The sequence below is a fragment of the Hemiscyllium ocellatum genome, chromosome 49 (genome assembly GCF_020745735.1).
Source record: "Hemiscyllium ocellatum isolate sHemOce1 chromosome 49, sHemOce1.pat.X.cur, whole genome shotgun sequence".
NCBI lineage: Eukaryota > Metazoa > Chordata > Chondrichthyes > Orectolobiformes > Hemiscylliidae > Hemiscyllium > Hemiscyllium ocellatum.
Genome location: NC_083449.1, coordinates 9,546,464 through 9,573,278, shown reverse-complemented (window position 1 = coordinate 9,573,278; position 26,815 = coordinate 9,546,464). Strand labels below are relative to the sequence as shown.

General features: G+C 43.2%; 2 protein-coding genes and 1 long non-coding RNA gene across 3 annotated transcripts in view; all 3 read left to right on the top strand.

The window, feature by feature from the left end:
• The window catches only part of LOC132837099 (uncharacterized), a 489,878-nt gene that overhangs the window by 11,694 nt on the left and 451,369 nt on the right, over window positions 1–26,815 (top strand). The window lies entirely within an intron of this gene.
• LOC132837104 (histone H1.01-like) lies at window positions 18,318–19,365 on the top strand. The gene has a single exon (XM_060856799.1). It carries the CDS (start codon window positions 18,391–18,393, stop codon window positions 19,099–19,101), a length of 711 nt encoding a protein of 236 aa, XP_060712782.1. The 5' UTR covers window positions 18,318–18,390; the 3' UTR covers window positions 19,102–19,365.
• LOC132837233 (uncharacterized) overlaps window positions 24,854–26,815 on the top strand; it is a 44,752-nt gene continuing 42,790 nt past the window's right edge. The window contains exons 1-2 of the long non-coding RNA XR_009647436.1: window positions 24,854–25,029; window positions 25,648–25,755. This is a non-coding gene — a long non-coding RNA (uncharacterized LOC132837233). The remainder of the gene's footprint in view (window positions 25,030–25,647; window positions 25,756–26,815) is intronic.

Sequence of the window (26,815 nt, the reverse complement as noted above, 5' to 3'; positions counted from 1 at the left end):
GAAGGTGACGGCTTATGTTACGATGAGACGTGAAGGCGCAGCTAAGGTGCTTGAGAGTAACAAGCTAGCCAGGATAGACTAAAGAGTGAGAACTAAGAAGAACCAGGAGGGGACAAGAGAAGTCTTTGGCAGATAGGATCAAGGAAAACCCTAAAGCTTTCTATAGCTATATCAGGAATAAAAGAATGACTAGAATAACTTCCAGGCCAATCAAGGACAGGAGATGGAAGCTACGTGTGCAGTCCGAGAAGATAGGAGAAGTGCTAAATAAATATTTTTCATCAGTATTCACACTGGAAAAATACAATGTTGTTGAGGAGAATACTGAGTTTCAGGCTACTAAACTAGATTGGATATAGGTTCACAAGGAGGTGGTCATGGAGTCATAGAGATGTCCAGCATGGAAACAGACCCTTTGGTCTAACCCGTCCATACTGACCAGATATCCCAAACCAATCTAGTCCCACCTGCCAGCACCCGGCCCATATCCCTCCAAACCCTTCCTATTCATATACCCATCCAAATGCCTTTTAAATGTTTCAATTGTACCAGCCTCCACCACATCATCTGGCAGCTCATTCCATACATGTACCACCATCTGCGTGAAAAAGTTGCCCCTTAGGTCTCCTTTATATCTTTCCCCTCTCACCCTAAACCTATGCCCGCTAGTTCTGGACTCCCCAGCCCCAGGGAAAAGACTTTGCCTATTTATCCTATCCATGCCCCTCATAATTTTATAAACCTTTATAAGGTCACCCTTCAGCCTCCGACGCTCCAGGGAAAACAGCCCCAGCCTGTTCAGCCTCTACCTGTAGCTCAGATCCTCCAACCCTGGCAACATCCTTGTAACCCTTTCCGAACCCTTTCAAGTTTCACCTTTCCGATAGGAAGGAGACCAGAATTGCATGCAATATTCCAACAGTGGCCTAACCAATGTCCTGCACAGCCGCAACATGACCTCCCAACTCCTGTACTCAATACTCTGACCAATAAAGGAAAGCATACCAAACGCCTTCTTCAATATCCTATTTCCCTGCGACTCCACTTCCAAGGTGCTCTTGTTCAGCAACACTCCTTACCATTAAGTGTATATGTCCTGCTAAGATTTGCTTTCCCAAAATGCAGCACCTCACATTTATCTGAATTAAAGTCTATCTGCCATTTCACAGCCCATTGGCCCATCTGGTCAAGATCCTGTTGTAATCCGAGGTAACCCTCTTCGCTGTCCACTACATTTCCAATTTTGGTGTCATCTGCAAACTTATTTTGGTACCTCTTATGCTCACATCCAAATCATTTATGTAAATGACAAAAAAGTAGAGGGCCCAGCACCGATCCTTGTGGCACTCCACTGGTCACAGACCTCCAGTCTGAAAAACAACCCACCACCACCATCCTCTGTCTTCTATCTTTGAGCCAGTTCTGTATCCAAATGGCTAGTTCTCCCTGTATTCCATGCGATCTAACCTTGCTAATCAGTCTCCTATGGGGAACCTTGTCGAACGCCTTACTGAAGTCCAAATAGATCACATCTACTGCTCTGCCCTCATCAATCTTCTTTGTTACTTCATAAAAAAAACTCAATCAACTTTGTGAGATATGATTTCCCACGCACATAGCCATGATGACTGTCCCAAATCTGTCCTTGCCTTCCCAAATACAGTGTTATCAATTCTGGGAAGTGTGAAAATAGATAATCCCCTGGGCCAGATGGGATTTATCCTAGGATTCTCTGGGAAGCCAGGGAGGAGATTGAAGAGCCTTTGGCTTTGATCTTTATGTTGTCATTGTCTTTAGGAATAGTGCCAGAAGACTGGAAGATAGCAAATGTCCCCTTGTTCAAGAAGGGGAGTAGAGACCACCCTGGTAATTATAGATCAGACAGGCTTATTTCGGTTGTGGGAAAAGTGTTGGAAAAGGCTAGAAGAGACAGGATTTATAATCACCTCGATAGGAATAAGTTGATTAGGAATAGTCAAAATGATTTTGTGAAGGGTAGGTCATGCCTCACAAACCTTATTGAGTTCTTTGAGAAGGTGACCAAACAGATGGATGATGGTAAAGCAGTTGATGCGAGTTATGTGGATTTCAGTAAAGTGTTTGATTAGGTGTTTTCAGTAAGGTTCCCAACAGTAGGCTATTACACAAAATATTGAGGGTGATTTAGTGGTTTGGTTCAGAAATTGGCTAGCTGAAAGAAGACAGAGGGTGGTAGTTGATGGGAAATGTTCATCCTGGAGTTCAGTTACCAGTGGTGTACTGAAAATGTGTTGCTGGAAAAGCACAGCAGGTCAGGCAGCAACCAAGGAGCAGGAGAATCGATGTTTCGGGCATGAGCCCTTCTTCAGGAATGGTTCCAGCAACACATTTTCAGCTCTGACCTCCAGCATCTGCAGTCCTCACGTTCTCCAACAAGTGGTGTACCACAAGGATCTGTTTTGGACCCACTGCTGACCTGGGTGAGGGCGCAGAAGAATGGGCTAGTAAATTTGTGGATGACACTAAGGTCAGTGGAGTTGTGGACAGTGCCGAAGGATGTTGCAAGTTACAGAGGGACACAGATCAGGTGCAGAGCAGGGCTGAGAGCTAGCAAATTGAGTTTAATGTGGAAAAGTGTGAGATGATTCACTTTGGAAGGAGCAATAGGAATAAAGAGTATTGAGGTAAGGTTCTTGGCAGTGTAGATGAGCAGAGAGATGTCTGTGTAAATATACGTAGATCCCTGAAAGTTGCCACCCAGGTTGATAGGGTTGTTAAGAAGGCATACGGTGCTTTGGTTTTATTAGTAGAGGGATTGAGTTTTGGAACCATGATGTAATCCTGCAGCTCGACAAAACTGACGTGGCCGCACTTCAAAAATTGCGCCCACTGCTAGTCACCACATCACAGGAAGGATTTGGAAGCTTTGGAAAGGTTTCAGAGGCGATGTTGCCTGGTCATGTTTCATGAGGAAAGGCTGAGGAATTTGAGGCTTCATTAGAGTGAAGAAGATTGAAAGGTAACTTAATATAGACAAATAAAATAATCAGAGGGTTAGATAGTGTGGGCAGTGAGAGCCTTATTCGTCCAATGGTGATGGCTGGCACAAGGGGACATTACTTTAAATTGAGGGGTGATAAATACAAGACAAATGTCAGAGTAGTTTCTTTCCTCTGAGTGTAGTAGAGGCATGGAATATTCTGCCTGCAACTATCATAAATTTGCCAAAGTTAAAGGCATTTAAATGGCCATCAGATAAACATATGGATGAAAATGCAATAGAATATTGCGCTGACATGTTCTATTATCTCACTAAACCTTTCCTACTCCATTGTTTCAAAATACAATTACATGATCGCATTGAGTATTTAAGAAAATGGTATTGAGTTTTCTTAGATAAAAACAATGACTGCAGATGCTGGAAACCAGATTCTGGATGAGTGGTGCTGGAAAAGCACAGCAGTTCAGGCAGCATCTGAGGAGCAGTAAAATTGATGTTTTGGGCAAAAGCCCTTCATCAGGAATACAGGCAGAGTGCTTGAAGGGTGGAGAGATAAATGAGAAGAGGGTGGGGGTGAGGAGAAAGTAGCATAGAGTACAATAGGTGAGTGGGGGTGGGGATGAAGGTGATAGGTCAGAGAGGAGGGTGAAGTGGATAGATGGAAAAGAAGATAGGAGACTAGGACAAGTAATGGGGACAGTGCTGAGCTGGAAGTTTGGAACTGGGGAAAGGGGAAATGAGGAAACTGTTGAAATCCACATTGATGCCCTAGGGTTGAAGTATTTCGAGGCAGAAGATGAGGCGTTCTTCCTCCAGGCATCGGGTGGTGAAGGAGGCCCAGAACCTCCATGTCCTCGGCAGAGTGGGAGGGGGAGTTGAAACGTTGGGCCAAAGGGCGGTGTGGTTGATTGGTGCGGATGTTCCAGAGATGTTCCCTAAAGCGCTCTGCTAGGACGCGTCCAGTCTCCCCAATGTAGAGGAGACCGCATTGGGAGCAACGGATACAATAAATGATATTAGTGGATGTGCTGGTAAAACTTTGATGGATGTGGAAGGCTCCTTTAGGACCTTGGATGGAGGTGAGGGAGGTGTGGGCGTAGGTTTTGCAATTCCTGCTGTGGCAGGGGAAGGTGCCAGGATGGGAGGGTGGGTTGTGAGGGGGCGTGGACCTCACCAGGTAGTCACGGAGGGAACAGTCTTTGCGGAAGGCGGAAAGCGGTGGGGAGGGAAATATATCCCTGGTGGTGGGTGGAGATTGGGGGGGGGTTCTGTCCTTGTTACGGTTGGAGTGGTGGGTCTGACGGCAGAGGTGCGTGATGTGGACGAGATGCTTCGGAGGGCATCATTAACCAAGTGGGAAGGGAAATTGGGGTCTCTAAAGAAGGAGACCATCGGGTGTGTTGTGGTGGAACTGGTCCCACACTCTCATGCACCTCCTCACAGACTCAAGACACACTACACTCAACCCCCATCCCAGACAGACAGACAAACAGACACACACACATATACACACACAGACAAAGACCCACATGCACACATATTTTGTGTGGTGAATTTGTACTTGCAGAGTTACATTGCACTTTGCTCAAAAAACTGCATACATTCATGTAGAACTCTGAGCTCAAAAACTGCATGAATTTATGTAAAACTCTGTTATCTCACTTTTTAGATTAGAATCAATCTAAACATCAGGTCATGGACAGAGAACACAGGGGGCTAACACCTTCAACATGTTGTCTAGCTATCACCACTGTTAACAGCTAACCCGAGAATGCAACTTTTAAAAAAAAAAGGGTTTTGTGATTTACACATGAAAAAGTGAACTATCACTGCATTCTAACAGATGAAAGGCTCAACAGACAATGAATTTTTCAATGTATAATTTCAGTTACATCACACTGCAAATTTTTGCTACAAATTCTGTGTTACGATCGAGCCCTCCACAATCACCTGATGAAGGAGCGTTGCTCCGAAAGCTAGTGTACTTCCAATTTAACCTGTTGGACTATAACCTGGTGTTGTGAGATTTTTAACATTAAATGTAGATTTAATGCCTTTCCCAGGCATCTATTTCTGATAAGAATTCAGTGTAAACCCTTTAAAAAATGCTGTATATATCGATGGGCTTGACAATATTAGGCAAGAACTTTCAAAAGCTCATTGACAGATGTTCGCAGTTAAATGGATGGCTTGCAATGGGAAACCTTCAAAAATGAAATAACAAGAGTCCAGAGACAGTCTGTTCCTGTTAGGGTGAACAACAAGTCTGCAAAGTGGAGGAAATGCTGGGTGACGGAGAAATTGAGGTTTTGGTTAAGAGAAAGAAGGAAACATGTGTCAGATATAGACAGCAGAGATCGAGTGAATCCTTAGAAGAAGAAGACAGCAGGAGTACTTAAGAGGGAAATCAGGGAGGGCAAAAAAAGGGGACATGAGATAGTTTTGGCCAATAGTTTTAAGGAGATTCCCAAGGGATTTTATGAATACATTACGGACAAAAGGGTAACGAAGGAGAGATTACGGCCTCTCAAAGATCAGCAAGGCAGCCTTTGTGTGGAGCTGCAGAAGATGGGAGAAGATACTAAATGAGTATTTTGCATCAGTGTTTACTGTGGAGAAGGACATGGAAGATATACAATGTGAGGAAATAGATGGTGACATCTCGTAAAATGTCCATATTACAGATGAAGAAGTACTGTATATATATTAAAATACATCAAGCTGGAAAAATCCCCAGGGCCTGATCAGACGTACTCTAGAGTTCTGTGGGAAGTTACGGAAGTGATTGTCGAGATTATTTTTATCATCGATAGTCACAGGTGAGGTGCCAGAAGACGACAGGTTGGCTAACATGGTGCTAGAATTTATGGAAGGTGGTAAAGAAAATCCAGGGAACTTTAGGCTGGTGAGCCTGCCATCAGTGTTGGCAAGATGTTGGAGGGAATCCTGAGGGACAGAACTTACACATATTTCGACAGTCAAGGACTGATTCGGGACAGTGAACATGGCTTTGTGGATGGGAAACCATGACACTCAAACTAATATGAGGTTTTTGAATAAGTAACGAAGAGGATTTCCCCATGGGAGACTGGTTAGTAAAGTTAGATCACATGGAATACAGAGAGAACTCACCATTTGGATACAGAACTGGCTCAAAGACAGAGGGTGGTAAAGGAGGGTTGTTTTTAAGACTGGAGGCCTGTGACCAGTGGAGTGCTACAAGGATCGGTGCTGGGTCCACTACTTTTCGTTGTTTATATAAATGCTTTGGATGTAAGCATAGGACGTATAGTAAGTAAATTTGCAGATGACACCAAAATTGAAGAGTAGTGGACAGCGAAAAAGGCTACCTCAGATTACAACAGGATCTTGATCAGATGGGGCAATGGGTTGAGGAGTGGCAGATGGAGTTTAAATCAGATAAATGAGGTGCTGTATTTTGGGAAAGCAAATTTTAGCAGGACTTATGAATTTAATGTGAAGCTCCTAGGGAGTGTTGCTGAACAAAGAGACTTTGGAGTGCACGTGCATAGTTCCCTGCAAGTATAGTCGCAGGTAGATAGGATATTGAAGAAGGCATTTGGTATGATTTCCACTATTGGTTAGAGTTTGAGTACATGTTGCGGCTATACAGGACATTGGTTAGGACACTGTTGGAATATTGCGTACAGTTCTGGTCTCCTTCCTATCAGGAGGATGCTGTGAAACTTGAAAGACTTCAGAAAAGATTAACAAGGATGTTGCCAGGGTTGGAGGATTTAAGTTAGAAGGAGAGGCTGAACAGACTGGGGCTGTTTTCCCTGGAGCGTCAGAGGCTGAGGAGTGACCTTATAGAGGTTTATAAAATCAAGAGAGGCATGGATAGGCTAAATAAACAAGGTATTTTCCCTGGGGTGGGGAGTCCAGAACTGGAGGGCATAGGTTTCGGTGAGAGGTCCCTTTCAAATCTTGTCCCTAAGGGGAAACTTTTTTATGCAGGTGGTGGTGTGTGTATGGAATGAATTGCCAGAGGAAGTGGTGGAGGCTGGAACAATTCCAACATTTAAAGGCATCCGGAAGCGTACATGAATAGGAACGGTTTAGAGGGAGATGGGCCAAGTGCTGGCAAACGGCACTAGTGCTGCCAAATAGGACTTGATTATTTTTGAATATCTGGTTGGCATGGATGACTCAGACCGAATGGTCCGTTTCTGTGCTGTACATCTCTATAAGTCTATGGCTGTGAATTATAACAATTATTGGCAAATGGGGTGATGTACATAAAGAATGGAGAGAGAGAGAAAAAAAATGCAATTCCTCCAAGGTAGTTGACTCTTGATTTGAAAATTTCTCTCTGGAAACTGAGTCAACACGTGTCTAACTCAACCTGCTCTGTAACTGTGGAAAGGATGTTCTTCAGTCTGACTGCAGTAACATACCTGCTGTTTGTTAGAAGGAACTGATCACACTTAGCTTTATAGTGAGGACATATTAGACTGTCTTGGTCCTTCAAGTAATTGTCTGGAGGAAGACAAAAAGAGACATAGTCTGTAAATCAACATTAAGTCAATGAAATAATTTAATAATCATAAGGCTGTTTTTCCTTCAAGACAGCAATTCCAACAGGACCATAGGGCTAATTCTATTCTTGGCCTGAGCTGCTCTTTAGTGATTGTATCAAAAAATTCTGTACCAATTCACTGAGAACCAGATACTAACCAACACCTCTACAAATGGGATAATCGGATGCCAGTGCGTGTCTGGATATGACAATTTCCTTACCTATCCATACCTGTCAGTTCCTCCTCAGTTAATGTGTGAGAACAATTATCAAGATGTACCTGTTAAATGTTGCTCTGTAAATATCTGAGTGATAATTACAGTTTGATAATTACAATCAGTATAATCTGTGCATACAGGTGAGTGAATGCAGTTATGAATCTGTCCCTGTCACTCTCTGGTAAATATATTTACATTTTCTCATCACAAAGACAAATCGGGACAGACTGATAACTACACTCATACATTCACAGAACATAAACCGACAGGTGCAGATTGATAACCAAGCTCGTGTATCCACATCGAGGAAACTGCCAGGGGCTGGTTGATAAATAGATTTCATTCACTTTCAATAAATAGAATCAGTCCCTATGTATTTCTCTGATGTAGATATGCGAGTTTAGTTATCAATATATACCTGTCAGTTTCTGCCCAGCGAATAGGTGTGTTACTTACCAATCTGTCCGGAACAGTTTCTGCTGTGTGTCTGAGAGTACAGTTGTCAACCTGAACCTGTCAGTTTCAGCTATGAGAATGAGAGTTTCAATATTAGTCTTGACCTGTCAATTTCTACTGTACGAATATTAAATGCAATCATCAATTTGTTCCCATCAGTTTATTCTGTGAGAATGTAGATATTGATCTCTACCTGTTAGTTTAAGCTATATCAATCTGTGAGTGCAATTATCAAACAGTGTCTGTTAGGTTTTGCTATTTGACCCGAGAGTATCATTGTCAATCTGTTTCTACTATGTCAATGTGACAGTGTCCTGTCCTTGTCAGTTTCTTCCCTGTTAATATGTGAATACAGTTATTGATCAGTACCCATCAGCTTCTGCTCTGTGAATGTGGGTGTATTCATTAGACTAGCTGTCTGTTTCAGTGATGTGAATGCGGGAATACAGTTATCACTCTCTACCTGTCAATTTCTTCTCTGTCAAAGTGAGTGTAACTGTCAATCTGTATCTTTCAGACCTTGCTGTGTGAATACATAAATATAGTTGTCAATCTCTAGCTGTCAGTTTCTGCTTGGTGAATATGTTTGTGTAATTGTCAATCCTTCCAGTTTCTATTATGTGACTGAGTGAGCTGAGATTTCATCTGTCGCAATCAGTTTCTGCTTTGTGACTGTGAGAGATCAGTTATCAATCTTTCTTGGTCAGGCTCTGTAGTGTCAGTGTTGAGTGTATTTATTAATCTTCCCCTGTCAGTTTGTGTGACTGTAGTCATCAACCTGTACCCCTCAGATTCTACTTTATGAATATAAGAGTATAGTTATCCATTTGATTTGATCTGATTTTTGTCACATGCACTGAGATACAATGGCAAGTATTGTTTTGTGCACTTTACAGGCAGATAATATCATACAAAATGCATCAGGGGAATAGAACAAAATCTGCAATACAGTATTAAAGCTGCAAAGAGAGAGATTAACATTAAAATTTGAGCGAGATTAGAGTGGTGCTGGAAAGGCACAGCAGGTCAGGCAGCATCTGAGGAGCATTATGGATAGAATGTAGGTGTTCTGCAAGGTGGACACCAAATCTACATTCAGTTTCCCCAACATGGAGGAGACCACATTGTGTGCACTTTCCTTGCCACCGTCAGTTCTGACGACCGGTAACTAGACCTGAAATGCTGCCACACCTGTGAATTTTCCACTAATTTCTGTTTTGTTATCAATCTCTATCTGTCAGTTTCTCCTCTGTGAATATGTGAGTGTTGTTATCGAAGTGTACATGTCAATTTAGGTAATTTGAAATTGTGAGCATAATCAATCTATTCATGTCAGTTTCTGCTTTGTGAATATGAGAGTGTAGTTATCAATCTTTCTCTGAAATTTATTACCACCTGCATGTGTGAGTTATTAACCGACCTGTCCCCGTCAGATTCTGCTCTGTGCATCTGAGAATGCAGTTACTAATTTGTAAGTACCAGCTTCTTGTTCATAAATATGCATATTCATTTATCATATTGTACCTGCTAGGTTTTGCTATGCAAATGGGTTAGTCTAGTTATCAACCTGTACCTGTCATATGTGTATGTGCATGATTATTGTTCTCTCCCTTTCAGTTTCTGCAATGTGAATATGAAAAAGCAGATATCAATCGACGTCTGTCAGTTTCAGTTGTGTCCATATGAGAGTTTAGGACTTGATGTATATCTGCGACAGCAGTTCTTAGGGTGTTGTGATTAGGCCTTAAACGTGTATGCATTTTGTGACTTATGACTCAATCACAGAATTGGTATGGACATTCAGCCTGTTGTGTCTGTGTGCTGGGACATTCTATTCTTTATCTGTTCTTCCACTAACTGTTTGGCATGCTGAACTTCATCCACTCACTGCCAGTGTCTCAGTGTAAATGCCAATTTGAGATTAAGTACCACTTTTGCTCTGTGTGCAACAGTGACAAGTCGAGTATATGGATGCTATTCTCTTTCTATGTTCAGTTGTGTTGTTTCAGGCAGCGTGTAGGATAAACCAGTTCAATGTTCGCTAAACCTGTGTAATTGAGGGATTAATGTTGGTTCAATACTTACCTTTGCAAAGAATTTGAATTTTACTGTATTAAATATCAGATTTAAATTTTACATTTTGTGTGTGTAGTAGTCTTTGTCAGTTGCTGCTCGGCACTGCAATAATGTAACATCTAACACTAACATCTTCAGAAGTGATTAATAATTTGGTCAGTCAATTTATGACTGCCCATATTTGGAAGTAGTTGTTGGCCTAAATTGCATTTTTCTCCCTTTAACCATTAATTAGCTAAATGTGAGTGAGTTTTCTGTTGTGCTGCCAATCTGTATCAGTTTGAAGAGCGATACTGGTCTATATCACACTGACATTGTATGTCTCTTTGTATTTCCAGTCCTGCATGCCATAACCTGATGCAATTTATGAGGTGGGTTTAATATCTTATCAATCAGTGTTTCATACATTAAAAAGTGTGGAAATGCTTCTGCATTACTCAGGCCCTCACCCAGAATGGGAGTGTGGATAAAGTGTATTTTCATCAATACCAGGCTGAGAAACAGACAGACAGAGACAGATGTGTATGCACATGTGTGAATGGGCTTTAGAATCCTCTCTAGAAGCATCCTTTGTCGATCAGGCTTGACCAAGAGGTACATTTGGAACTTACATTGTTTGATTATTGTCTTTGCACAGGACAACTATTTATCAAAAGAATAAATTTGGCTTGCTCAGTTACTCAATGTCCAACTTTGCTTCTATATCTGCACTCAATATCAACTTCATATATATTTGTTATAACAATGTAACAGCATGATTGATTATAGATTATAACTTTTTAAATGCCTATTCTACACATGGGGTTAATGCAGCTCAAATGTATTTTTATTACAAGCATACGGTCTAACCTGCTCTAATCTTATGAATGATAATTGGCTTTGAATAATGGAATTTTCCATCACTGAGGTGGTATGCATTGAGAATAGGGTGAAATAAAATAATATATTGTCAGTTGTGTTTAACTCTTGGATTGAATGTGTACTTCTGGAAATTGAGCTCAATGTGTGTCTGACTCAATCCACTCAGACAGTGGAAAGGACATTTTCCTCTCTGACAGTGGTAACATACCTGCTGGGTGTGAGAAGCAGCTGGACACACTTGATTGATCCATCAAATATTTGCCTGGAGAAAGACAAAAGAGAGGAGAGCTCCTGCACATCACTAGTAGCTGAGTAGGAAGACATCAAATGATCAATGCAATATTCAGGTCATGATCGTTATAATTCTTTGTTTTTGAACAAGGTACGGTGAACAGTGCAGAGCCTGGTTCCACTCGAGCCCGGAGCTCCTTCCAGTCTTTTTCTATTTTCGAAGTTCAAAAACATTTTACCAAGATAAAAATAAACTAGCCAAGAAATACACAGCTCCACAAATGGAATGATTACACAGCTCACTATCCAACTCCCAATACACCAACTGTTGAAAGGCGAATACTGGACACCATTTCACATACTTTGAGACGTTTCCCGGTGCCTGCTATATTTACGTTTCACAGGATTATTACATTTGTTTCTACTGTCCTTAACTTCAATGGCTATTCGCAACAAACAGCAAGAAATAGAAGCCAAACAATAAATTTCCATCAGTGTTTAGGAGATTAAAACCACAAGAATGTCCCACAGCAGCTTCTTCCCGCTCTGCAAGCCCACACACAGCCCGAGAAAGGCCTCTCTCTTCCCCCCAGCCCGCTCACTCCAAGTTCCGGGACCAGTTCCTGCTCCGCTCGGCCTCTTACAAACAGCCCCCAGTTCTCCCTGAACTCACCCCGAATCAATCCCGGTCTCGGAGCCCCCTCTGTGTCCCAGGCTCCCATCCCGATGTGCTGCTGGAAGGAGCCTGCTGTTCCCTCGCTTCCCTGGGCGCTGATCTCTCCATTGCGGTCTGTTTCAAACAAACCTCTCACACAAGAGTAAATGCTCCTCAATGTCAGCGCTGAGGGAGGGTCTCACGCATGCGCTCCTCTCGTCATGAACAATAAGAATGGGGGGGCGGGGCAGCATTGCGCACGCGCTACTCTCCAAATGCGTACCAGAAACAAACATCAATTGATCATTTCCCCAATTCCTTTGTCACCCAGTTTGACAAAAGGAGCTGGGGTTTTGGGAAAACGGCAGGGAACCTTTTAAACGGGGACACTGTCCCTTTATGAAACTCCAACGGAGCTCATTCCCGGATCATGTTAATAACTCCTCCCTCCGGCTCTCTCACAATCTGATCAGGGAACGGAGAAACTGGCGGCCATTCGGCCCATCCCCTGTGCTCCCCTGTTCGATAACACATGGTCAGATCGAATCTTAACTGTGGTATTTAATCCTGTTGACAAATATTAACTCTTTGCCCAAAGTAACATACAGATGGAATGAGTGGAACATTCTTAGGAAGGCAGAAAATAACTGATGAAGAGAGTCTTGCATCACAGTGTCAGTGCTTCTTTCTGGGTCAGGAGGCCCGTGGAAAAGTCAGACCAGGTGTGCAACAACACCTCTGGGACTCGATTTAGTTTGTCGTGGATGACAGATTTTAGTGTTAGGTATGCTGCAGACAGAAACCTTGTGATGTATTGTACGCTAGCTGTTTTTGTTTATTTACTCCTGGAACGTGGATGTCGCTGGCTGAGCCAGGCATTTATTCTCCATTCCTTTGAGAAGGGTGTGGTCAGCTACCTGCAGGAAAAGCTGTCGTCCATGTGCTGCCCACAATGTCATGAACAGGGAGTTCCTGGGTCTTGATCCAGTGACAGTGAAAGAAAGTGGTTTTATTTCCAAGTCAGCATGGTAAGTGTCTTGGGAGGGGAACTTGTCCGATTCCAAGGCGGTGTTCCCTGACATCAGCTGCCTTTATCCTTTTAGATGGAAGTAGTTGCGATTTGGAAGGTCTTCCTTTAACAAATTACAAAACTAAAATCTCTTTGTCATCGGCATAGACAGACGTCTCCCCGGCCGATAGTGAGAAATCAGAACAGTGTGTTGCCTTCCAGGTGCCAGGATCAAGGATATCTCAGAGAGAGAGCAGGATATTCACAAAGGGGAGTACAGATTGGAACTAACTACATGGGAAGGGAAAGGGATGAGATTCCGAAGGAAGAATAAGGAAGCGAGGCAAGAATTTAGAAAGGAGGTCCTCTTCGGTCATAATATCAAGATTACTCCCACTGCTATGAGCGAGTGAGGGAAGGAATAAAATGATAGGGCAGAGGAATGCTCAAGTCAGGAGCTGTTGCAGGGGAGAGGTGTTCCCATTTTTGGATAATTGGAATATCTTGTGGGGAAGAAATGACAGGTATAAAAAGGAAGCATTGCACCTGAATTGGAAGGGACCTAATATACTGGTAGGAACATTTCCTTGAGCTGCTGGGGAGGGTTAAACTGGTAAGGTGTGGGGGTGGGGTGAGGTCAGTGGAAACCAGGGAGATAGTGAAAAAAAGAGATCAATCTGAGACTGGTAATCAATTAGTCAAACACCCATGGCTGACAGGAACACAGCAGAGAATGAGATAGGATTGATAACTTAAATTGCATTTATTTCAATGCCAGAGACCTAACAGGGAAGGAGGATGAACTCAGGACATGGCTAGGAAAATGGGATTGGAATTGGGATATCATAGCAATTACAGTGACATGGTTCGGGGATGATGCAACCGGCAGCTTAATGTTCCAGGAATCAAATGTTATAGAAAGGATGGGGGGAGGGGTCAGTAAGAGAAAATGAGGAGTGACTTGTTTGGTAAGAGATAAGGTCACACCTTTACTTAGGGATGATATTCCTGGGCTTATATCCATGGAAATTATTTGGGTGGAACTGAGAAATAAGAAAGGGTTTGATCACCTTATTGGGATTGGACTGTAGATGCCCCAACAGTAAGCAGGAAATTGTGAAACAAATTTGTCAGGAGATCTTACATCTGCAGGAATAATGGTGTGGCTATGGCGAGGGATTGTAAGATTCCAAACATTGGGGCTGCCATGTTGTTAATAGTTTAGACAGAGAGGAATTTCTTAAGTGTGTACAAGAACATTTTCTGATTCAGTATGTGAATGTACCTTCTAGTCAAGGTGCAAAACTTGATCTACTCTTGGGATATAATGATGTTTCAGTGGGGAAGCACTTTGGGGCCAGCAACCATAATTTTAATAGTTTTAAAATTGTGATGGAAAAGGATAGTCGAGATCTAAAAGTTAAATTTCTAATTTGGAGGAAGGCCAATTTTGAGAGTATTATGCAAGAACTTTCAAAAGTTGACTGAGGGCAGATGTTCACAGGCAAAGAGGTGGCTAGAAAATGGGAAGCCTTCAAAAATGAGAAAACAAGGATCCAGAGACAGTATGTTCCTGTTAGGGTGAAAGGTATGACTGGTAGGTGTAGGAAATGCTGGCTGAGAAAAGAAGTTGGGGTTTTGGTCCAAATAAGAAGGAAGCATATTTTAGTTAAGTACAGCAGAGGTTGAGCAAATCCTTCAAAGAGTATAAAGGCAGTAGGGATATACTTAAGAAGGAAATCAAAAGGGCAAAAAACGGACATAACATAGCTTTGGTAAATAGTGTTAAGGAAAATTCAAATAGATTTTATAAATGCATGAAGGTCAAAAGGGTAACCAGGGAAAGAATAGGGCCCAGCAAAGATTAGCAAGGCAGCCTATGTGTGGAACAACAGGAAATGTGGGAGATACTAAGCAAGTGCTTACTGAGGAGAAGGAACTGGAAGAGAGAGAATGTGGGGAAACAGATGGTGACAGCTTGAAAAATGTCCATAATACAGAGGAGGTGCTGCTGGATGTTTTTAAATGGAAAAGGTGGATAAAGCACACCCGATCGGGTGTACCCTGAAACACGGTGATAAGCTAGGGAAGTGATTGCTGAGGTATTTGTATCATCAATAGTCACAGGTGAAGTACAAAAAGACTGGAGGCTGGCTAACGTGGTGCCACTATTTAAGAAAGGTGGTAAGGAAAAGCCAGGGAACTATTGAACATCATAGAGATGTACAGCATGGAAACAGACCCATCGGTCAAACCCGTCTGTGCCGACCAGATATCCCAACCAAATCCAGTCCCACTTTCCAGCGTCCGGCCCATATCCCTCCAAACCCTTCCTATTCATATACCCATCCAACTGCCTCCTAAATGCAATTGTACCAGCCTTCACCACTTCCTCTGGTTGCTCATTCCATACATGTACCACTCCTTGCGTGCAAACATTGCCCCGTAGGTCCCTAGGACCTAGCCATTAAGTGTACAAGTCCTGTTAAGATTTGCTTTCCCAAAATGCAGCACCTCACGTTTATCTGATTTAAACTCCATCTGCCACTTCTCAGCCCATTGGCCCATCTGGTCCAGATCTTGTTGTAATCTGAGGTAACCCTCTTCGCTGTCCACTACATCTCCAATTTTGGTGTCATCTGCAAACTTACTAAATGTACCTCTTATGCTCGCATCCGAATCATTTATGTAAATGACAAAACGTAGAGGACCCAGCACCTATCCTTGTGACACTCCACTGGTCACAGGCCTCCAGTCTGAAAAACAACCCTCCACCACCACCCTCTGTCTTCTACCTTTGAGCCACATCGACAGTAGGCAAACAGTTGAAGAGATTCTAAGAGACTGGATTTACATATTTTTGAAAGGCCAGGATTGATTATGGGGAGTCAACATAGCTTTCTGCGTGGGAAGTCATGTATCTCTGACTCGAATCAGTTTTTTTGAATTGGTGAAGAAGAAGAAGACTGATGAGGGAAAAGTGGTGGATATGATCTATATGGCCTTCAAGTAAGGCATTTGACAGGGCTCCCCATTGGAAATTGGTTAGCAAGATTAGATCACATGGAATACAGGGAGAACCAACCATTTGGATACAGAACTTGTTCGAAGGTAGGAGACAGAGGGTGGTGGTGGTGGGATGCTTTTCAGACTGGAGGCCTGTGACAAGTGATGTGCTGCAAGGATCACTGCTGGGTCCACTGATTTTCGTCATTTATAAAAACGATCTTAGTTAAAAGATGACAGAACACTAGGTTATAGCCCAACAGGTTTATTTGGACATACAAACTTTCGGAGTGCTGTCCCTCCATCAGGTGTCTATGTACTGAAAGCTCGTACTTCCAAAGAAACCGGTTGTACTATAACCCAATGGTGTGTGATTTTTAACTTTGCACATCCCAGTCCAACACCCACACCTCCACATTATTATGAATGATTTGGTTGTGAAGTTGCAAGTATTGTTAGTAAGTTTGCAGACTACACAAAAATTGGACGTGTAGTGTACAGCAAAGAAGGCTTCCTCAGAATACAGCAGGCTCTTGATCAGATGGGCCATTGGACCCAGGAGTGGCATATTGAGTTCAATTGAAATCAGTATGAGCTGCTGCAATTTGGAAAGGCAAATCAGGGCAGGACTTACACACTTAATAGTAAGGTCCTGTGGAGTGTTGCTGAACAAAGAGACCTTGGAATGCAGGTCATTGTTCCTTGAAAGTGGAGTTACAGTTAGATAGGATAGCAAAGAAGGCATTTGATATTTTCTCTTTACTGTTCAGAGCTTTGAGTATGTGACTTCGGAGAATATGTTGTGGGTGTACAGAACATAGTTTATGCCATTTTTGGAATATTATGTGGAATTCTGGTCTATCTCCTATAGAAAGGATGCTGTGAAACTTCAAACGGCTATTCAAGATAGTTTTTGGTCAAACGAAAAGGCCTACAATTTGGAAAGAAATTTAGCAAAAGATGTGAAGACTGCAAACATCCAAATTCAGCAACTGATAGCAACAAGGGATTTAGTGAAAAAAACCGTAACTTTGTGGCAGCCATTAAAGAAAAAAAATGTTGAAACACTAATAAATGTGTAAGGAGAGAAATAGGTTGGTAAATATGTCACTTACAACATAAAAGAGGGGAGTTCAAAATGGGGAACAAAAACATCTTCAAAAATCGCTAACATACTGTTGTTCTCTGTTCAGAGATGTTCACACAACTACCACAGTAGTAATGTTGGGAGTTTAGTGAGAGAGAAAAACTGAACCAAATCAGTATTATTTGGGAAATGATATTGGGATAGTGGATAGGATTGAAGGTTGTGAAACACCAGGTCTTGATCATCTACCTCCCAGAGTATTTAATGTAGTGGACTGAGTAATTGTGGATGCAGTGGTGATCATGTTCCAAGATTCCGTAAACTCTGCAATAATTTACTCATATTCGGGGCTAGCTAGTGTAAGCAATCCAATGGAAAAGGCAGGTAGGCATAAAATTGGGAACTATAGACCAGTCAGCCTGCAGGGAAATATCAAAATGAAAGCTTCAATTGCGAAGCATTTGACAAAACAATATTCAGGATCTGCTGGAGTCAGCATGAACATCAAGGGCCTGTTCCAGTGCACACTGTTCTGTCTTCTTAAGCTTGACAAACCAACTGGGCCATCTTTGAGGGTGTAAACGGTAGAGCTGAGGAGAGTGTAACAGTTACTGAGGAGAAGAACTGCAACTAACTCCCTGGACACCGCAGCAACGGCTGAAAGGAGGAGAAATTCTATCCTTCCACACTTTCTGGCGTGTGAATGTGAATATTGTGTCAGAGAGACTGTTGGCAAACAGCGGACGGTTAGTCTGACGTAACTGTGTTTGTGTGTCCGCTAACATTATGATATTTCAAAGTCTCTCTTATGTAACTCAAAAATATTTACAATTCAAATTATCTCCCTGCTCCCCTTCTAAACCCTAAAGGTAATATTGAAGGCAATATATTCGTTAGTTTCAAGATTTCGGTCGAAAAGTAGCGACAATGTCACCGTTCAGCTCAGAGAGCGCCATCAGTGCAGCAGCAAAATGCGTTTAACTCGACAACGGAGCCGTCAATTCGAGTGAAAACTTTTCAGCCGTAAAGCTTCCCGTATCAGGGTGAGGAGCGATCGAGCCTGGCTCTCTGGACTTGCGGAATTTCAAAGGAATCGGAGAGTTTAGGCCATTAGAGAAACACAGAGAGGAAGCAGGAGCAGGGAGCTGACGGCAGGTTGTCCCTGCGCCGTCCGCTCGCTGCCTTGAAGTTGCTCAGTGCCGCCGCCAGCAGCTTCATTGCTGACCCAGTTCAGACTGACCCAGAGAGAGATTCAGCGCAGAGTTCTCAACATGAGCGACAGTGCAGCCGCCGAAACAGCTCCTCCAGCCTCCGCTCCCATCAAAGCCAAGGCTCCCAAGAAGAAGGCGGCGGCTCCCAGGAAAAAACCACCCGGTCCCGGATTGGGAGAGCTGATTCTGAATGTTGTCGGGGATATCAAGGATCGCAAAGGGGCGTCTCTGTCCGCAGTAAAGAAGGCGCTGGAGAGAAGCGGGATCGATGTGGGAAAGCGAAAGACACAGATCAAGATGAGTATCAGGAGGTGCCTGGCGAACGGCTCCCTTGTTCTGGTCAAGGGCCAGGGCGTCTCCGGCTCCTTCAAACTCCCAAAGAATCCAGTCAAGGCAAAAGCGGGAAAGAAGGCGGGAACATCAGCGGCCGCCAAGAAACCGGCCGTAAAGAAATCACCCGCCAAGAAACCGACCGTGAAGAAATTACCGGCCAAAAAAGCGACAGCGAAGAAATCCCAGGCCAAGAAAGCGACAGTCAAGAAATCCCCGGCCAAGAAAGCAGTAGCCAAGAAATCCCCGGCCAAGAAAGCGAGCGGCAAGAAGACGGCACCGCCAAAGAAAGCGGTGAGCAAAGCAGCGCCAAAGAAACGGACTCTCGTGAAGAAGGTGAAAAAGGCCAAGGGTCCTAAAGCCCCCAAACCCCTCAGCAAACCGGCTAAAGGCAAGGCCAAGCCCAAAGCGAAAGTGACCAAGACAGCAGCAAAGAAATGAACCAGTCGGTGTAACATGTAACCATCTGAACCCAAAGGCTCTTATCAGAGCCACCCACATGTCTCAGGTAAAAGCTGAGCCCGGATCCAATGTTCCCCGTCCCGGCGCCGAGCGCAGACCTACCTCAGTTATTAATCGATCTGAATAAATCAAATAAACACTCATGCCATGGTTTACGAAAGCGCAGATCTGTGAATGGGGAAGGCATCAAATAGTAAGGGGCGGGTTTATTGATCTCTATCTGGTTATTTCACTTCGCGACTTATAACCCTACCGAGTATTTGTATTTCACTGACCCGTTCAGGAATTTTGTTCAGTTTTCATTCTGGGACGCTGCGTATGTTTTCATATTGCGTTCCTTCCATCTGCCTGTTACAGACAGGTCAGGCAGCAATTCCACATCGTGTTCGGCCTAATTACAATCTGAGGGTAATAAAAAATAACAGATAAAGTTTTTATCTGTCCTTTTATCTGTGTACACTGCATTTGCTTTTAAGATGTTTAAATTGGAGGGGTTGTTTAGATTGATTCAGGTTCGGTTGTCCAGTTGGTCTGGGCTATTTTAAACCCTATATTAGTCAGGGGAGTATTAATTCCGGATGAAATCTCATCTCTCCTCATTGTCTCCCTTGGTGTTCCCACAAGCCGTAACTATATGATTATTTCTGAGAAAGCAGGCGGGAAAAAATGGAGCCAAATCATTAACTTTTTTTAGATTTTTTAATTTCAAAAATATACTTTATTCGTAAAATAATCATAAAATAATTTGATGGACTGTACATTAGGTAATGCCATACATATGTCAACATTTACATACACAGCTCAGAATTATTATTATAATTCTGCATTTCTCGCTCATATGCCCATATATTGACCTGAGGCGCCAGCAGAGCCCAAATGACTGCATGGGCCCCCTGTTCCTCTTTAGGCAGGCAGATCTTAAACGGTGGTCTTTCCCCACCGCGCCTTGGTGGCAGCTGCGTCCCTCAACACGTAGTCCTGGACCTTGGAATGTGCCAGTCTGCAACACTCAGTCGGGGTCAACTCCTTCAGCTGGAAGATCAACAGATTTCGGACCACCCAGAGAGCGTCCTTCACCGAGTTGATGATCCTCCAGGCAGGTTGATGTTCGTCTTGGTATGTGTCCCGGGGAACAGGCCGTAGAGCACGGAGTCCCGTGTCAAGGCGCTGGGACGAACCTCGACAAATACCACTGCATTCCTCTCCAGACTTCCTCTGCATAGGCACATTCCAGAAGGAGGTGTGTGACAGTCTCGTCGCCCCCGCAGCTGCTTCAAGGGCAGCGTGCGGTGCAGCAGAGAGTCCGGGCGTGCATAAATGATCTCACAGGTAGAGCCCTTCTCATCACTAGCCAAGCCATGTCTTGGTGCTTGTTGGAAAGTTCTGGCGATGAGGCATTCTGCCAAATGGCTTTGACAGTCTGCTCAGGGAACCACTCAACAGGATCCGCCCTCTCCTTTTCCCGAAGGGTCTCAAGGACGCTACGTGCTGACCACTTCTTGATGGACTTGTGGTCAAAGGTGTTTTTCTTCAAAAATTTCTCCAAGAAGGACAGGTAGTACGGAACGGTCCAACTACTCGGAGCGTTTCACGGCAGCAAGGCCAGGCCCATCCTTCGCAACACCGGGGACAGGTAGAACCTCAGTATGTAGTGACACTTGGTGTTTGCGTACAGGGGATCCACGCACAGCTTGATGCAGCCACACACAAAGGTGGCCATCAGGGTGAGGGTGGCATTGGGAGTGTTTTTTTCCCCCATTGCATCAGTCTTTGTACATGGTGTCTCTTCGGACCCGGTCCATCTTTGATCTCCACATGAAGTGGAAGATGGCCCGGGTGACTGCCGCAGCACAGGTTCTGGGGATAGGCCAGACCTGTGCCACATATAACAATACTGAGAGTACCTCACACCTGATGACCAGGTTTTTTCCCGCGATGGAGAGCGACCGTTACTCCCATCTGCCTAGTTTCGATTAGATTAGATTACTTACAGTGTGGAAACGGGCATTTCGGGCCAACAGGTCAACACCGACCCACCGAAGCTCAACCCACCCAGGCTTATTCCCCTACATTTATCACTTCACCTCACAGGAGAAAGTGAGGATTGCAGATGCTGGAGATCAGAGCTGAAAATGTGTTGCTGTAAAAGCGCAGCAGGTCTGGCAGCATCCAAGGAGCAGAAGAATCAAGGTTTCAGGCATAAGCCTGAAGAAGCCTAAGTAATTATTTAAAACCTAGTTAGCTGTAAGCGTAGAGAGAAGGTGGGATCATTGCCTGATCTGTCTGTAATAGGCAGAAGGAAAGGCAGGGTTTAAAATAGCCCAGACCAACTGAACAACCGAACTTGAATCAATCTAAACAACCCCTCCAATTTAAACATCTTAAAAGCAAATGCAGTGTACACAGATAAAAGGACAGATAAAAACTTTATCTGTTTTTTTTATTACCCTCAGATTGTAATTAAGTCGAACACAATGTGGAATTGCGGCCTGAACTGTCTGTAACAGGCAGATGGAAGGAATGTGATATGAAAACATACGCAGCGTCCCAGACTCAAAACTGAACAAAATTCCTGAATGGGTCAGTGAAATACAAATACTACAATATCTCACATTCGTGACTCGGTAGGGTTATAAGTTGCGAAGGGTCCTCTTTACCAACCTATTTCTTTCCTTACACATTTATTAGTGTTTCAACATTTTTTTCTTTAATGGCTTCCACAAAGTTATGGTTTTCTTCGTTTGCTCTTTGTTAATCAAATCACCTTTTGCTATCATTTACTGAATTTGGATGTTTGCAGTCTTCACGACTTTTGCTAAATTTCTTCCCAAATTAAAGGCCTTTTCGTTTGACCAAAAACTATCTTGAATAGCTCTGAACAGTAAAGAGAAATTATCAAATGCCTTCTTTGCTATCCTATCTAACAGTAACTCCACTTTCAAGGAACAATAACCTGCATTCCAAGGTCTCTTTGCTCAGCAACACTCCACAGGACCTTACTATTAAGTGTGTAAATCCTGCCCTGATTTGCCTTTCCAAATTGCAGCAGCTCATACTGATTTCAATTGAACTCAATATGCCACTCCTGGGTCCAATGGCCCATCTGATCAAGAGCCTGCTATATTCTGAGGAAGCCTTCTTTGCTGTACACTACACGTCCAATTTTTGTGTAGTCTGCAAACTTACTAACAATACTTGCAACTTCACAACCAAATCATTCATAATAATGTGGAGGTGTGGGTGTTGGACTGGGATGTGCAAAGTTAAAAATCACACACCATTGGGTTATAGTTCAACCGGTTTCTTTGGAAGTACAAGCTTTCAGAACATAGACACCTGAGGGAGGAATAGCACTCCGAAAGTTTGTATGTCCAAATAAACGTGTTGGACTATAATCCAGTGTTCTGTCATCTTTTATCTAAAATCGTTTTTATAAATGATGAAAAGCAGTGGACCCAGCAGTGATCCTTGCAGCACATCACTTGTCACAGGCCTCCAGTCTGAAAAGCATCCCACCACCACCACCCTCTGTCTCCTACCTTCGAACAAGTTCTGTATCCAAATGGTTGGTTCTCCCTGTATTCCATGTGATCTAATCTTGCTAACCAATTTCCAATGGGGAGCCCTGTCAAATGCCTTACTTGAAGGCCATATAGATCACATCCACCGCTTTTCCCTCATCAGTCCTCTTCTTCACCAATTCAAAAAAACTCAGTTGAGTCAGAGATACATGACTTCCCACGCAGAAAGCTATGTTGACTCCCCATAATCAATCCTGGCCTTTCAAAAATATGTAAATCCAGTCTCTTAGAATCTCTTCAACTGTTTGCCTACTGTCGATGTGGCTCAAAGGTAGAAGACAGAGGGTGGTGGTGGAGGGTTGTTTTTCAGACTGGAGGCCTGTGACCAGTGGAGTGTCACAAGGATAGGTGCTGGGTCCTCTACGTTTTGCCATTTACATAAATGATTCGGACACGAGCATAAGAGGTACATTTAGTAACTTTGCAGATGACACCAAAATTGGAGTGAAGAGGGTCACCTCAGATTAAAACAGGATCTTGACCAGATGGGCCAATGCGCTGAGAAGTGGCAGATGGAGTTTACTTCGCATAAATGCGAGGTGCTGCATTTTGGGAAAGCAAATCTCAGCAGGACTTATACAATTAACGGTAAGGTCCTAGGGAGTGTTGCTGAACAAGGAGACCTTGGAGTGCAGGTTCATAGCTTCTTGTAAGTGAAATCACAGGTAGATAGGATAGTGAAGAAGACATTTGGTATGCTTTCTGTTAGTGGTCAGAGTATTGAATACAGGTGTTAGGAAGTCATGTTGCGACTGTACAAGACATTGGTTAGACCACTGTTGGAATATTGCTTGCAATTCTGGTCTCCGTCCTATCAGAAAAATGTTGTGAAACTTGAAAGGGTTCAGGGTTGGAGGATTTGAGCTATAGGGAGAGTCTGAACAGGTTGGGACTGTTTTCCCTGGAGCGTCGGAGGCTGAGTGGTGACCTTATAGAGGTTTACAAAATTATGAGGGAAATGGATATGGTAAATAGGCAAAGTCTTTTCCATGGGGTGGGGGAGCCCAGAACTAGAGGGCATAGGTTTAGGGAGAGAGGGGAAATATATAAAAGAAACCTAAGGGGCAACTTTTCCACACAGAGTGTGGTGCGGTAAGGAATGAGCTGCCAGAGGAAGTGGTAGAGGCTGGTACATTTGCAATGTTTAAAAGGCATTTGGATGGTATATGAATAGGAAGGTTTTGGAGGGATATGGGTCAGGTGCTGGCAGGTGGGACTAGATTGGGTTGGGACATCTGGTCGGCATGGACGGGTTGGACTGAAGAGTCTGTTTCTATGCTATATATCTTTATGACTCCATACAACAAATGAGATTTGGTTAGTTTAGGTTATCTGGTCAGTGTGCACTAGTTGGATCAAAGGCTGTATGACTTTACAACCTGAAAGTTACAAGTTGATAATTAGACTCTCATATATACACAGCAAAAACTTGACAGGTGGCATATGATAAATGCAATTACATAGCCAGAAACCAAAGACTGACAGGTACAAATTAATAACTGTTCCGTGAGAGACACAGAGGCAAAAGCTGACATGCATGTACTCATACAGCACAGAAAAGCCCTTCAGGCATCGTGTCTGCACCCACAATAACTACCACTGAAGGTTTGCAAATTTCTGCACTTGTCCCATATCCTTAAATGGTATGACATTTCAAGTGCTCATGCAAATACTTTTTCCAGGTTAAGGCTTCTGGGCTCCACTGCCTTCCCAGGCAGTATCTTCCAGATTTCCACCACTTGCTGTGTGAAAGGGACTTTCCATCAATATATTTACCCCTTACCCTACAGCATAGTGAGAATCCTTATCCTTTACCATATCCTAACGCAATCACTACTTGTGATTGATCTCTCAAACAAGGGAAACAGCTTCTCTACATTCACCCTGTCCATTAGCCTCATAATCTTTCACACCACAATCATGTGCCACCACTTCAGTCATCTCTGGTCTAGAAAAAAACAATCCAAGCTCATTTAGTCTCTCCTTTTTTTGGAAGTAATATTTGTGCTTTGACCCTGATCCCCGATACTGGGTCTGGGGTTAGCACTGCTGCTGTCACTGTCGGTTTATTGTGAATGATTTATTCAGGCAACCTGAAGCAGCGCATGCGCAATGCTGCCCCTTCCCCAAAACTGACTGTTCCTGACGAGGGCAGCGCATGCGTGAGGCCTTCCTCCAGCGCTGCCATTGAGGAGCATTTACTCAGTGAGTGCAAAGAGGTTTGTTTGAAACAGACTCCAAGGAGAGATCAGCAGGCTCCTTCCAGCAGCACATTGAGATGTGAGCCTGGGGCACAGAGAGGGCTCCGGACCGGGATTGATTCAGGGTGAGTTCAGGGAGAACCGGGGGCTGTTTGTAAGAGGCCGAGCCGAGCCGAGCATGAACTCGTCCCGGAACTTGGAGTGAGCGGGCTGGTGGGAAGAGGAAGCCTTTCTCAGGTTGTGTGTGGGCTTGCTGAGGGAGGAAGCTGCTGTGGGACATTCTGGTGGTTTTTTATCCCCTAAACACTGATGAGAATTCTGTTTGGCTTCTGTTTGTTGATATTGGGCGGTGAATAATGGAAGCGCAGACCACAATTTTGCGACAATCCTATAAAGGACATGTATTAGAGTGAACAGACTTGAAGTTTCGAGTAAAGCATTAGACATTGCGTCCCTTGTTCTTTCCTTCAACATTTAGTGGATTGGCAGCTTGCTATTAATGCATTGCAGCTGCTTCAGGAATTCCCGTTCATGGAGGTGAACAGATATTAGTTCTGGATATCACCCAAATGTCACAAAGTTGTAAACAGAAGAAAAAAAGACGAGGAGCAACTCAGGGCAAGAGTGGAATTGAAACTTGGTTCTGTTTGAATTGCTAGGTTTGAAAATACTCTTTTGATTATTAACTGACTGCCACAGTGATCAGTTTAATCTTGCCTAACTTGGCTTATGTTGATTTACAGCTGAAAAATCTTCTGTCTTCTGCCAAGTAAATATTTGAATGACGAAGACAATGTCATATTTCCTTAGTGCAAAGTCAAGTGTGACCAGCTGCTTCTAGCAAACAGCAGGTATGTCAAAGCAGAGAACATCCTTTCCACAGGCACAGAGCAGATTGGATCAGACTAAGTTTGAGCTCAATTACCAGAGATATATCCAAACAAGCAAAGTCAGACTCAACTGCGGAAAGACCAGTTTCTTTTTTTTCTCTGCATTCTCCATTGACATCTTCCTGGTTTTAATTAATATGATTCACAGGCCATGAACATTCACAGCATGTTTGTAGCTGACTGATTGATTGTTTAAAGTAAGCAAATGGTGTACTAAGAGTAAAAAGTGAGGTCTGCAGATGCTGGAGATCAGAGCTGAAAATGTGTTGCTGGTTAAAGCGCAGCAGGTCAGGCAGCATCCAAGGAACAGGAAATTCGACGTTTCGGGCATAAGCCCTTCATCAGGAATGGTGTACTAAATCAAGTTTACGTTTTAAGAGGGCTTTTTAAATGTCACAAACAGGATAAACAATGACATCGTGCTTTTACATAGTTTCAGCAGCCATATGTGACAAGTAGTAAATCATTACTGAGAACACGCACACATATACAAAGGTACAAATTCAGATTGAACCACCAAATCAACACACAAGATACAGACATTAACAGCGATGTACACACACTTACACTGTAGGAAACAGAAATGAATATATACAAAATGTTTACACAAAAACAAGCAACTAAATCCCATTCAGGCAGCATTCCATTTCAATAAGGGTGTCATGGCAGCAGAGGAGCTGCCAACCCCACCTTGATCTCAACATCATTCTCAACATATTCACTGTGTAGGGATAGAAATTACATTTTCACACTGCCCAGTATTAATTTATTTTTATTAAAAAATGTGAAACTCGGTCTCCAAATTCACTTGAATCTTCTACAAAGAATCCCAAATGTCCCACCCTATGAAGTATTACAAAAAAGCAAGAAAATAGAGTCATATTGTCAATTTAACAATATAATCAAACAATTACTCTTTAATTCAACAAAAGAATTTAGCCAAATTTTGTAATTTGAAAATTCTCATTCTTTTTGCAGCAAGAGTTCAACCATGTTCAATAAATTTGCCTGAATGGTTTAA

Coding starts and splice junctions, on each gene's coding strand:
- LOC132837104 (XM_060856799.1), top strand. CDS start 18,391: ATGAGCGACAGTGCAGCCGCCGAAACAGCTCCTCCAGCCTCCGCTCCC.